The sequence below is a fragment of the Babylonia areolata genome, chromosome 22 (genome assembly GCF_041734735.1).
Source record: "Babylonia areolata isolate BAREFJ2019XMU chromosome 22, ASM4173473v1, whole genome shotgun sequence".
NCBI classification, from domain to species: Eukaryota; Metazoa; Mollusca; class Gastropoda; order Neogastropoda; family Buccinidae; genus Babylonia; species Babylonia areolata.
Window position 1 is genome coordinate 32531284 of NC_134897.1, and position 13768 is coordinate 32545051.

The window sequence follows — 13768 nt, forward strand, 5'->3', positions numbered from 1 at the left end:
TTTGTTCTCTTAATGACGCTTATTGTTCATCTTTTCTTCTCTTGGTCATTAGTTACTTTTTTATCCTTAGTACTTGTACCGTTATACAGTATATTGATAGTGCATACATAGTTGAAGTGTCCAGCTACAATATCTGCTTTGAAATTTAAGAAAAAAAATTTAACATGTTAGATACAGTGAAATCTCAAAGGCCTTGTCTCTTTCTTGTGTTGACATTCTATTTCGTTTTGTGAAACATGATTTGTTGGCTCGGTGTACATTGACATGGTGTACATGGTGTGTGGAAGGATTTTTGTTAACGTGAAAACATCAAGAGAGTAAGACCTTCTTAGCAAGAGAATATTGCGTGGAAAAATGTTACTTTGCACTTGTTTCCCTCTTGTATTATGCACACACACACATACGCACAAGTGCATAGAAACAACTTGTTTGTAGTTTTTTTGTTGTTGTTTTAATCAGATGTTTGTTTCAAAGTCTGTTATCTGAGATAAAAGACTGGCCACATAAGTTTGATTAATGGAGGCACAACTTTCAAGGTCGGGCTTTAAATATTTTTACTTTTCTGTGAAGGACCCTCATATATCTGGGGAAAGTTCACTAAATAAGTACAGTTCCCTTTTAACCACAGTATATTATATTAATTGGAAGTAAGCTTGCTGTCAGCTTGGAATGGTAGGTGCTGCATTGTCATTGACAGTAAATGGAGTTGCACTCCATCTGTTAAGGTTCTTGTTGGCAAGGAAATGTGATAATTGGTTAGGGGAAGGTGGTGATTCACACCACACACTCCATTGGCCATCCAGTTAGCATGCATACAACAGAACCCTTTGGGGGGAACAGCCAGCTTAGGGCTGTGTTAGTGGTCTGGATGAGATGATAAACCGTGGTCCCGTGTGCACCTTGCTTTCAGCACACGTAAAAGAAGGCAACAAGAGCTAGATATCAAGGTTCTGTATTAAAAATCCACTCTAGTATATTTGGTGTGTGTGTGTGTGTGTGTGTCTGTCATGCACATGTGACTGAAGCCTGACCAGATGACACAGGAAATGAACAAATGATGATGCCTGACTGAATGACACAGGAGAGACAAATGGTGGGTGCCTAGAAGGCAGCTGTCAGTCGGTGCTTCCTGGGAAGGCAGCCAGTTGCGCAAATGACTGTGTAAAGTGTTCAGAGCTTAGTCTTTAACCGTAGATAGGTGCTATATATAAGTATATGAAATTAATAGATTTCCTATATATTTTTATGCATTCACACAGTCAATCAAGCATTGCCAAGCAGGGGTGGACAGGATAGAAGCAGTGGAAGGAATGAACCAGGGCCCAGAGTGGAGCAGGGACCAAGTACACCACAAACACCTTCAGTAAGTACCTGACACATCCTGAGACAGACAAACCCGAATATGGGGGACTCTGTATAAGCGACGTGGGAGAAATGCCACTGAAACAGTGCAGATGATGGGGCAGCAAAACAAAGAAAAAGTACCGGGCACATCTGTGGGTCACCATTAAGAGATAAAGTAATCAAGGGGAAAAGTAACCACTTCCCATTACGCTTGGGATTGTTTTGTTTCTGATAAAAGTTGGTCATTTATTTTAAAGCATTGGGTGTGTGTTTAACTGGAACAAAGTACTCGTTGCCTGAACACAGTAAACAAGGCTAAGAGTGTATTCAGCATGCATGTGCAGTTTTGTTACCCTAAAAACTGGGCTGTAACAGAGCTTGTGTGGAAATTAATTTGTCCATCTGCATAAGAACAGGTGTTGTGTTGTGTCTGCAGTCTCAAATGGACTGGCCATGAGGATAATAATCTTGTACTTTACACAAATGTCAGCATATATGTGTCTGTGAGCAAGAATGACCAAAGCATGAGCATTATTTGCTAATGTATGTTTCATTATGGTGAATCTGTACTATGTGTAAAGAAACTTGCTGGTTCATTAACTTTTAGCACTTTTTGGGGGGTGAGGGAGGGAGGCTTATGGTGTACCATTTGCTCATAAACAAGATAAATTAACAGAGATCTGAATAAGAAAAACAGCTGCAGCCTGAACAGATTGTGCATTTTTGTGTACAACTGCATACAAAAGAGAATTGGGCAAGGAATTTTTTTTGTTTGTTTTGAATATGAACGATAGTATAAGAGTTTTAAGCTTATAACAGTTTTCTAGTGATGATATATATTGACCTTTTTTCAGGGACCCAACTGTCCTATCTGCGATCTGCAGAAGGCTCCTAAAAACTACAGAGAAATTGTCTGCAACTCCACTGCAGGTACAGTTCTTTTCTTCTCATGATTTTTATAACAATGGATAAGTTACAAAGGTTTACAGTTAGTAAAGTCCTGGTTCTAGTTGCAGCGACAACATCTCCATGTTCAGCTTTGTTTATTAATTATTTATTTTTGGTAAACCCTTCTTTTATAATTAATGTGCATTTTATTTACCCAGTGTTTAAAGTGAAAGATACTCTGTATTTAGAAAAAGCTTGTTTGATAAACCCTTAATTCTGTTTCAGTTATTCTACTTGTGTGTGTGTGTATGTGTGCCCGTGTGTGTGTGTGTGGTTTTTTTTTTATGAACCCAGTGTTCAAACCACAAGATCCTCCATATTTTTCACAGTTTGTTTTTATAAACACTTCTGTTTTGCAATTATTCTATTTTTGTGTGCGCAAATGTATTTATATATATATTTTTTGTTGTTTCTTTACGCAGTGTACAAGGCGCATGCTGGACGCAACAGGAAGTACTCCCTGAAGATCAAGGCCAACCTCCGCCCACGCAAGAAACAGCGGGACCTCAAGTGGTTTGCCAACATCCGTATGGCTGAAGGATGCAAGTGCTCTGTGCTGGACCCTCCACGTAAGTGCTAGGACTGGATCCTTTCATTAACCACATTACAAGAAAGAGAAGAAAAGGAAAAAAAGTGATATGTGTAACAGGATTAGATAACGGCTCTTATGTAAACTTTGTCAAAGAAAACAGCATGACACTGGAGGTAAACAAGTTGCAGGTGAACATTTGTCATAAAATGACTTGGTAAAGATTTGTTTTTTTGTTGTTTTTTTGTTTTTTTTTTTAGTTGTGCATCAAAAGCTCTCCAGCTGGACATTGGGAGTGGTGGTAGAGGTGATGCATGCTTTAATACAAAGACTCCCGTATCCTCCCACTGGTGGTGGTGGTTCAGGTTTTCTGTCCAAAACAGCAGAAAGTGATTGATGACCTCAGGACAGCAGAGGTCCAAGGGCCAGTTCTTCTGGGGTACCTCATGAGAAAGAGGGAATCACTGTTGGTGTTACAACCCGAGACTTGACAAGCACTTGGAGCTGAAACGATAGTTGAGTGCAGTACAGAGTGAAGCTGACTTAGGAGAGATCCAGGCATAGAGAGACACTTGGTGAGAGAGGGCTATCAGGTCAGGGCACAAAGATTGGGACAGCTATTTGGAAGCATTAACTTTGAACAAGACTGGTAATGGTGGAAACCCATGCACCATCACACTGCTTCTGTCTAGTGAGAGGGCATCCTACCGCCCATGCTTGTTTCCAGAACTCGGGAGGCATACGTCATGACTCTCTTGCAGGATCTGGTGGCAAATAGGTCAACACTTGACAAAACACATTCTCCTTGAGAGTCCATTCCATGTGGTGGACAGCTTCAGGGAATCTGTCAGGACACTGCACTTGCAAGGTATGTGTCTGGAGGAGAGGGGTGACTCCGTATTTGTGGCACCAACACTGTAGATTCTTGGCTCAGAGGGAGAGGTTCAGCCCCCACCCTGCTTCTTCATGTAAGCCACTGTGGTGCCGCTGACTTTGCCCAGTGCTTAGGGGTGTGTTGTTGAAGGGTCAGGATACCAGAAATACAGCCCTGGCTGAGGCCTGTTAGGGTGGGTTTCTGTAGGTTTGGGCAGGAGTGAGTTTCTGACTGTGGCCTAAGAAGCTTCTGCAGGGGTGTGGTGTGTGGCTTGATAGTGATTATGTGTAATGGGTTATGCTGCCGGTCAGGCATCTGCCTAGCAGAGTTGGTGTAGTGGACATGGATTTTTCAAAGCGACTCCTTGAGAAACTGATGAAGCCCTTTGAGGTGCTGGTCAGAATGAGGTGTGGGTGTGTCCACATCCAGCAGTCTGCTGTACACACCATGTCTCTGGGGATCGCACTGGATAGCACGCAGTGATATTGTTGATGTTGTCTGGAGCTCTGTTTTTCTGCGATATTGTCGAGGTGGTGTGAAGAGAAACAGTGAGACTGATTTTTGTGTTGTGATTTGAGCCGAGTATTGTGGTTGCATGGTTCAAGTAATCAGATTTGGTTTCAAGTAATGTGATTGGGATGTGTTTTGATGCAACATATGTTTGTGTTGTGCTAATTAATTTTTGCTTTGTACATTGTCATGCAAATTTTACTTGTCCTTTTTTTTTTTTTTTTTTTTAATACAATGTATAGGGCAATTATGTTTTAGAAGGAAAGGGGTTACATTAATTATTAAGCCATAAAGCCAAGAGGTATGGTATGTTTTCAAAAGTTCACTGAAATGTCTTTGGGAAGAAGCCAAAATGTCAGAAGAAAGGAATGGAGAAATGCCAGAAAGGTGATGTTTTCAGAATGTGAGAATAGATTGCTGCAATGACGTCAGAAAAAAAAAAAATGAAGTATTTACAAAAATGTTTGCTGAAATAAAGTTGGAAAGAAAATGTCAGAATTGGTGAAATAAGGCTTGCTTGACGATAGATAACAATAGTACTTATGTCTTCTCTGCAACAACACCCCGCACACACCGTTCTAAACTGCTCAGTGAAACATCACTTTATCTTTGTTTCTTACATTTATTTCTTTATCAATCAACCTGTTATTTGATTTGAAAGTATTTTAGTGACATTTTCAAACATTTCTGAATATGATCAATCTTAACTTGAGGGACTGATATGAGACAGATGCATTTTCCTTGAAGTACTACAAAGTTCTTCTGCTCCATGGTCTTCAACTTGATCTTGACGCAAGCCTGCACTGTACCTGAAAACACACACAAGTACGGTCTCAGTTTATATAAGTAAACATTATAAATATTAATTATAAATATAAGTAAATAAAAAATAAAAGCCTGCCAATAATCCAATTACATAGGTGTTAGGGAAGGCAGGGGGAAAAGATTTTTTTTTTTTTTGAAACTCCTACCACCTTAACTATATATATCTCTTCTTACCTAATATCTCAATGGGTGCTACAGCCTAATGGTTAAAACACTGGTGTTCACAATCTGAGTGTTCCTGGTGTACCTGGCTTCAAATCCAGGTAGTGCCTGTTGCTTAGGGGCCAAGGGTGGAGAAGAAAAAAGTTCTCCCAGGTTAACATGTGTGCAGACCTGACAGTGCCTTGGCCACGTGCGAGAGAGGGAAAAAGGAAGAGAAGATGGAGAGGAGTTCAAAAACAAACAAACAAAAAAAAAAAAGGAAGGGGGGGAAAAAGTGGAAGTTTTTTTTTGTTTTTTTTTTTAATGTGTTTTTTTTTTTCCCCCACTCCTTTTCAGCTTTCTTGCTCTCCCCCTCTAGCTCCCCCCCCCCCCACCTCCCCTCCACCCCCCCTGGCCCGCCCCCCCCTGCCCCCCCTGCCCCCCCTGCCCCCCCCGCCCCCCCCCTGCCCCCCCTGCCCCCCCTGCCCCCCCTGCCCCCCCTAAGAACAGCTAAGCCAGTCTGTAAAGGTGAGAGAATGCATATGCACAGTCCTCAAAGGCCAGACTTGTTCCTTCTCAGTCACCATCATAGTGTACACTGACAGCCAAAAAACAGTGTGCACGGTTCAGGCCAGTCAGTCAGTTTTCAGCTCCCATCAGGGGAGGCACAGATAAGCCACTGGCTCTTGCGACTCTCAGGGGCCTAAGGGGTTTTCAAATCAATTCCCAATTTCTTAACCAATTATTTGCTTAAGAACAAAAGAGAAAAAATGTTTGGTGTTTGGGGTTTTTTGTGTTGTTTTATAACCCCAGATTATATATATATATATTTTTTTTTTCTTTCCAGAGAAGACAGTAATAATCGTCACCCAGAAAGAGAACCTGAACATGAAGGACAAAGTGCTGACAGTAGATTCCAGGACGTACGTCTTCAACCTGAGGAGAGACAGGAGACTGGAGAAGGAGGCCAGGAAGGCTCAGCGGCGATGTCGCATCAACTGAGTCTCCCGCCACCAGTTTGCATACACACCCATTTAACGTGGGCAATGGTGGTGGTGTTTTTTGGTGTGTTTTTTTAATATAATTTGTTTGATCTTTTTATAAATCAAACTGTTACTTAAGCTGTCAAAGCAAAACACGCAAGTCGTCAGTGCCCAACACATTTCCTTTGTATTGCTTATGGTTGTTTTTTTTGTTTTGGTTTTTACAGTACTGTGGTGTTCTAGACTGTGTTCTGGACTGTGTCTTCAGTCATCCATTTATCCTGATATGGACATTGCCTTTTCCTGCTGTATATCATGTATTGTCGTGATAATATATGCCCAAGTTTTATATGATCACCTTGTACACATGCACTGTGGCTTTTTTGTTTTATTTATTATTTGTGATATAAACAGTGTCTAAAATAGCATTGTAACTGCTTTTAGCTTTTGAATACAGTTGCTTTTTTTTTTTTCTTCAAAAAAATATCTAAGTAAAGTTTAAACAAAAAAAGACACTACATATTAGTTTCATGTTTGACTCTGGAATGACATTTAAATCTCAGTTAAAACATCCATAAAACAAACATCTCCCTGAAAAGTGGAAATATTCAGACACCACTTTTTTTCTGGTTGCAATGTTTCCTTCCAGCCCAAACACCCTATCTCATTATGCATTTTTTTTCACTTTATCATTATGAATATATGATTAAAATTTTTAAATATTAACATTATGTGTGTGTGTGTGTGTGTGATCAGTATGCATCCGAAACAATAATTCCAACATTCTGTCTTTCTGCGCTGTATAAGATCTTCACAAAAATGGACGTTACTTGCTGGCTAATGTCAGATTATGGCTCTTAGCCCAGCCAATCTTCAGACATGACAAACAGCCCACCCATTGTTGCTCTCAGCATCCACCATTATTTGTTTGTTATTGTGTATTGATAATAGACCAGTGGACAAGGGATAGCACAATTGTGCCTTACTCTCATTCACCAACACATTTGAACCCTCTTTGATGCAGATGCATGCACACACACATATATCGCACACAGTAGCATATGAAAATAACCACCAGTGCTCAACAACACTTTCATCCTGAGTGAATAATGCCTATCAGGATATGAAAAGCACACAAGTTAACTTAAGCACTTCTGATCACTTAGACCACAGGATGTGTGGTCTTGAAAAGCAACATGGTCATGTCACGCAGACATATTTGTCACAACTGAGAAGTGAACACAAGTATATCATCACTGTGAAGGCTGTGTGAGTGTGCAGATGTGTGCATGCAATTTCAATGATTGAATTGTGCGTGTTTGGAATTGGTGGGTATGTGTGTGTGTGCATTTTGTCTTGTTTGCCTGGTTAAAACTAATATATATTAAACGTACATTAGAGTGATCTCCAGTTGAGTGAGCAGGGGCACACTATGTCCGAGTTTCCCTATTCTTCTAGAGCTTTAAACTAAGACAATGCTGTTGTCACACTCCTCAGACAGTTGCATGCTGCACAGCGATGCAAACAGTGAAGCTAAAAACAGATTGGAGCAACAGCCACAGTGGCAAAAAGTGGTCAGTGTCGCAGACTGACAACTGGGAGAAGGTGGGTTTGAACCCCATCAGGTGGGATTTTCTACATCCTGTCTTCCAGCGGCTCCTGCCTAGAGTGGAATGATGTCAGGGACGTGGAAATGCAGTATCAGAGAAGTGCAACATGTGAAAAGTCACAGGATTACAATTCCGGCACCCTTGCAGTTTACAGAGACTGATTACAGAAGTTCAAATTTCCTGCCCTCCAGGAAGAGAAGTATGCATTCTTTCCCCTTGCAAGATGATTGAGGGGTTGCCCAGTATATCAAAGACCCAATATACAGGGTCTTTGAATATGTGTGTGTGTGTGTGTGTACACAGACTGATAGATACAGATTTTTGTACATGTCTGACACCTTACTGGAGTAGTGTCCAACAATATAGATATCTATATAATGCAACAACAGCTGTTTCAACATCCAGATCTGCAAGACAGATCAGCACAGAAACTTCTCTCTCCATCACACTGTTATTAAGTGGAACACTGAAATGATAAGCGAGTCCACACTAATTTTATCAGAAGTTTCTGGCTGTAATTGTGAGTGATGCCCTACTGGCAATGCATCCTCCTAGAAGTCAGATTATCTGTCTGAGGGGTCAAATCCCACACAAGCCACATTTTTCTCACACCCTCCACAAGTCCTTTGTGTGGTGGACTGGACCTAAGTTATTCGGACAAGACAGTAAACCAAGGTCTTGAGTGTAGCATGCATAAAAGAATCCAAAAATGAGTTGTTTCCTGGCCAAATTATTTTGAAAAATCCACGCAGACAGAAAAAGAGGAAAAAAATGGGTGGCAGCTGTGCCCTGTGGCAAAGTGCTCTCCTCCCAGGATACCATTAGCAGGAATTACACGAAACATCTAGACAGCGCTAAGTAGGGATTACATGAGAAACATTCAGACAGCACCTAGCAGGGATTACATGAGAAACATTCAGACAGCACCTAGCAGGGATTACATGAGAAACATTCAGACAGCACTAAGCAGGGATTACATGAGAAACATTCAGACAGCACTTAGCAGGGATTACATGGGAAACATTCGGACAGAAGTAAGCTGGGATTCCATGAGAAACATTTGGCGGACAGCAGTAAGCAGGAATTAGACTAGAAACATTTGGAGAGCATAAAGCAGAAACATTCAAACAGCATTAAACAGAAACATTTGGACAGCAGTAAGCTGGAATTACATGAGACAGTAAGCTCTTTCAGAGATGACATTCTTTCCCAATGAAAATCAGTAACCACAGATTAAACATGTAGTCGGGAGCACGGCGCTTCTGAAGACACCTGCCTTTTATGTTGAAGGTGTGGACGTTTGGCCCCAGGAGAAGTGGGAGTGAGGGAGAGGGTTGTCATGATTAGAGCACAACCCTTCTTGAGACTGGGGGAGAGGGGGAACGAGGGGAATGGAAGGGGAGGGGGGATGCAGTGGGAGAAGTGGGGGAGGTAACCACTGCTTACCACTGCATCAGTTCCTCCCCTTCCACCCCCCGTCATTCCCCCCTCTACCCCAGTCTGAAGAAAGTTGTGCCCGAAAAGTGACATTCTTACCCTCTCCTCAACCCATCTTCTCCTCGGGCCAAGTTTCCAAACTTTCAGCTTAAAGGCTAGTAGTACTCTTAACTCTTGTGACAGAATACGTGTACTTTTCTTCTTCCTCTGCTTCTTCCTCCTCCTCTTCTTCCCCCCCTCCCCCCTCAAAGGGTGGTTTTGGATTGTACTTATGTACATTAAAGGATAGAATCATTTCCACATAGTTTTTTCCCAAGCCTTCGTAACTGCTTGACCCTGGAAGCATCAATGCTGTCCAATGTAATGTTTGTGTACTGATAGCTCAGGTTAAACAAACAAAAAAGACGTTAAAACCCATCCGCAAACTTGAATTTTCATTAAATCAGACAGAGGCTTGATTAACTCTCTCCATACGAATGGCGAAAGAGACGACGTTAACAGCGTTTCACCCCAATTACCACCATCAAAATATTGCAAGCGGAAGGCTCTTATACTGAAGAGGTGAATGTTGACAAAGAATACCACAGTTCTGACGACGGAAGCTAAAGGTTGGGTCATTCAGACACCCACTGGACATCCGAGGGGTCTGTGTAGAGGAGAAGAGAGGACTGGCCGTACTGAGTGAGTTAACATGGATATTTATAATCAGGTTTAACGTCAACACCTACCTCAGGGGATATGGTCGACGAGGTTAACCATCCTGCATAGCAGATGAAGGGGACCTATCTTACACGACACCGACTCCACCAGACGACAACACACGAAGAAGGGCAATAAAAACGCCAATGTCAAATGCTGGGTGTCTTCAATTGGAACCCACAACGTTTGACTGCAAGCTTGGCTCTCCACACAGAAACCGAATGGTTGCCAGTGACCGTAACAGTGGATACAGAGATAAAATTCATTCCAACCTGTGTAAGGCCAAAGAAAGGGAACAAACTGAGGATAATCCTCAATCGGAAACAGCTGAACCCAAACACAGATCAGCCCATCATCAGGGGACATAAAGAAGATAATGCTCTGACTCCGGTGACTCCATCTGACTGGTTTGCATCCCTTGGTCTTGAGGATGGCAATACAGTTCTGTTCACATAAATGAGGAATCGCAGTTTTTGAATTTCCATTTTTCAAATCGGCTGATTTTTCCCCCCACAAATTTATCAAAAGCCTGTCAAAGTGTCATGGCCTATCGAAGTCAGTCGAGCTATCTATTCTATAGTTAGAAAAAAAAAACAAACTATTTCTATTGATGATAAAACGCTCACTGGAAAAAAACAACAACAACAAAAAAACAACTGCTGCAGCGTGTACAGAATGTAAATGCCTCGCAACCGCATGTTGAATCAAAAGATTGAGGTTTGTTCACACCCAGAAAAAACCCTTTAAATCAGGAGGAAGTGAATCAGGGGCGGATGATTGGCACGGGTTATACCTGTCAGACTTCAGTCCTGAGGAGTGTTACACTAGTCGGCTGGGTTGGCCTTGTCTTGATACCCTTATACTGTGGTATTTTCAGTGTAAGTGTAGTGTAGCCTTTTTCTTCACTATATGTACTTTTACCGGAAATATTGTGTTGTAAAACACTTACAGCAAAACTATTTGATTAGGCGCTATATAAACTTATTAAGTTTACTATCATCATTATTATTAGATGTAATAATAATACACAATTATGATAATACATAATAATAATGATAATAATTGTTTATTATTATCATTATCATCATTACATCTAATAATAATGATGATAGTAATCTTAAGTTTCTATATTATTTTATTATTATCATTTTATTGTATTATATATATATATATATATACACATATGTGTGTGTGTGTGTGTGTGTGTGTGTGTGTGTCTTCCCTCCTCTTCAGACTCCCCAGGTGCCTTAACACAAGTCGTTGAAATCTGGGCGAAACAACACTAAATTTCTAGCCTTTAGCCTAAACCAAACACACGGCTTCTTGTAGAGGGGGAAAAATCGCGGTTTTTTGTTGTTGTTGTTATTGTTGTTTTTGTATTCATCAGTCTCTGGTGTGCTGATCGAAGCTTCGATCGTTAAGTCGTTAAGATGGAGCTCGTAAAAGGAGCCACTTTTCTAGAATTTTCGTTAAGGAACAGGCAATGATAATGGACTTCTAGACTACCGGCGGAACTGGCATTTATTGAGGTCTACACTGAGGCTTACCCGACCGTCGGGGACCCCCACCCCACCCCCCTTTGTGTGTGTGTGTGTGTGTGTGTGTGTGTGTGTGTGTGTGTGTGTGTGTGTTTGGGTGGAGTGGGTGGGTGCGGGGGGTTGTTTTTTTGTTTGTTTTGTTTTTTGTTTTGTTTTCTTTTACCATATTATTTGACAATGTACAGTTTTTACAGACGGAAAGACAATGCCCACCAGTGTGCACAAGCTCCAAGGCTGCTACCGTTGGGAAACAGAGACAGCGGTCCCTCGGAATAAGACATGAAAACATAGACTGAGGAAGAATGTCAATGGGCTGTTCTTGTCACGAAATCCCAAGCAATATTCTTGGAATGTAAATTTAAAGGCGCTGCATTACAGAAACACTGCTTTTTAACATAAAAAAAGAGAAAACCCACAGAAACCCCATTCACGGCAGTTTACTGGAGCGGCTAACTTAAAACCACTTCTAAGCTGGCTGGAAAAAAAAAGGGTTCTACTGCGTTGCTTTCTTCCATGTCTGCGCACTGAAATTCCCTTTGTGCCCCTCCATTTTCCACGTTTAGCGTGCCCCCCCCCCCCTCCCCCTCATCCCCTCTTCCCACCCCTTCTTTTAGTTTGGGGTTGGTTTTTGTTTGATGATTTTTTTTTTCCGGGGGGCGGGGTGGGGAGGTGGGGGTTTCAAATGACGTGCACACAACCCCCTTTGTACACTGATGCACGCACGCATGCGCGTCACAAACGGGAAGTTTTCAACCCTAATTCTCTTGTCACATCTTTCAAAGAAAACAACTAAACGCATCGTTTCCTCTTTGCTAATCAGGTGTCAGTCAGCACGGCAATTTCAGAACCAGGCCCTGAAACCTATTTCCAGCCTTAGGCAGCTTCTGTTTCCCTTCTGTGTGAGTAATAAGTAGTGCCGCCTCGGTGAACCCACTTCTCTCGAGCTTCGTGCAGTCTCTCTGTCTCTTTGCCAAATCAAATCAAATTATGGTGCTTGGAGTCTTGTTGACCACTAAGGCCATCTTCAATGCTATCGCCACATTAGCATCCACTTCAGTTCAAAGGTTAAAAAAAAAAAAGAAAAGTACTATGAAAACTAATCACTGCTTCAGTCTTTTCAGTCAGAAATCCTCCAGAGTTAAAAACATTCAAATCCGATTAAAAATGTTCACTTCTTTCAAGAAGTCCATCAGCGTCCACGGAGGGACATCACGAAACAAAGTCTTCAGAGAATCTGCTGTGTAATGTCTGTGTCTTAACGTCATGCAGATCCTAGCAGTCAAGGAGCAGGTGTTTCAAAGTGAGAGGCTCATCACAGGGAATACATCGAGGTAGGGGCATCCTCCCTTTTTAACAAGGATGAGTAATAATAATAATAATAATAATAATAATAATGGTATTTACATAGCGCTGAATCTTGTGCATAGACAAATCAAAGCGCTTTCGCACAAGTCATTCACACACATGCATAACTTTAAAACTGGAGAAACTGAAGACAAGGAAGAGGCAGGGAAGGGAGGCTATTTTGGGAAGAGATGGGTTTTAAGGCCAGACTTGAAAGAGCTGAGTGTGGAGACTTGACGGAGCGAAAGAGGAAGTTCATTCCAATTGCAAGGTCGAGAGACAGAGAAAGAACGGCGGCCAACAGTCGAGAGTTTGAATCTGGGTATGCGTAAACAGAGTGGATCCGAAGCTGATCGTAGTGAGCGAGATGGAGTGTAGAGGTGAAGGCAGCCGCAGAGATAAGAAAAGTGTGCCCTGTGCGCAACTGTCCCGTTGTACTCTTTTCTAGAACCAATGGGATTGATATGATTTGTCACAAATGTTTATATATGTAGGTATGTGTACCACGTCTTTTGGCTAGCCACAATTATAACTTTCAGGGTGGCTCAGAAAAATAGCAACCGGGCATAGGCTAATAATTTCTCAAACTCTTGATTTCGTTGGCTAACGAAGTAGACCTATTGTTACAAGCAGAATTGCTTGCACTTGCACTCTGAAGTGCAGTTTCAAACTGCTGTGTGTGTGTGTGTGTGTGTGCGTGTGTGTGTGTGTGTGTGTGCGCGCACACACACACACACACACACACATACACGACACACGTACAAGCATAACAAAACACTAACGAACCAGAAAAAAAAGAGATCACTTAACGCGGCAGGGCCCTCAATGCCAGACCCCCCTCTTTTAATCTGGCAGCTGTTCTGTGGGCCTGTACGCCGATAAGCCTGCGAGACTCCGGTCATAAATGTTCCCTTGCAGTCCCCCTCACCCTCGCCCTGTGTGTGTGTGTGTGTGTGTGTGTGTGTGTGTGTGTGTGTCTCACACAC

At 41.9% G+C, this 13768-nt stretch overlaps 1 protein-coding gene across 2 annotated transcripts in view; it reads left to right on the forward strand.

Annotated features, from left to right (window-relative positions):
- The window catches only part of LOC143297272 (alpha-2-macroglobulin-like protein 1), an 83487-nt gene extending 76607 nt beyond the window's left edge, over window positions 1-6880 (forward strand). For both annotated transcript variants that reach the window (XM_076609525.1, XM_076609523.1), the window contains exons 37-40: window positions 1260-1363; window positions 2199-2274; window positions 2715-2861; window positions 6019-6880. In XM_076609525.1, coding sequence (XP_076465640.1) covers window positions 1260-1363; window positions 2199-2274; window positions 2715-2861; window positions 6019-6173 — 482 coding nt within the window. In that variant the 3' untranslated portion in view covers window positions 6174-6880. The remainder of the gene's footprint in view (window positions 1-1259; window positions 1364-2198; window positions 2275-2714; window positions 2862-6018) is intronic.
- Window positions 6881-13768: the final 6888 nt, after the last annotated feature.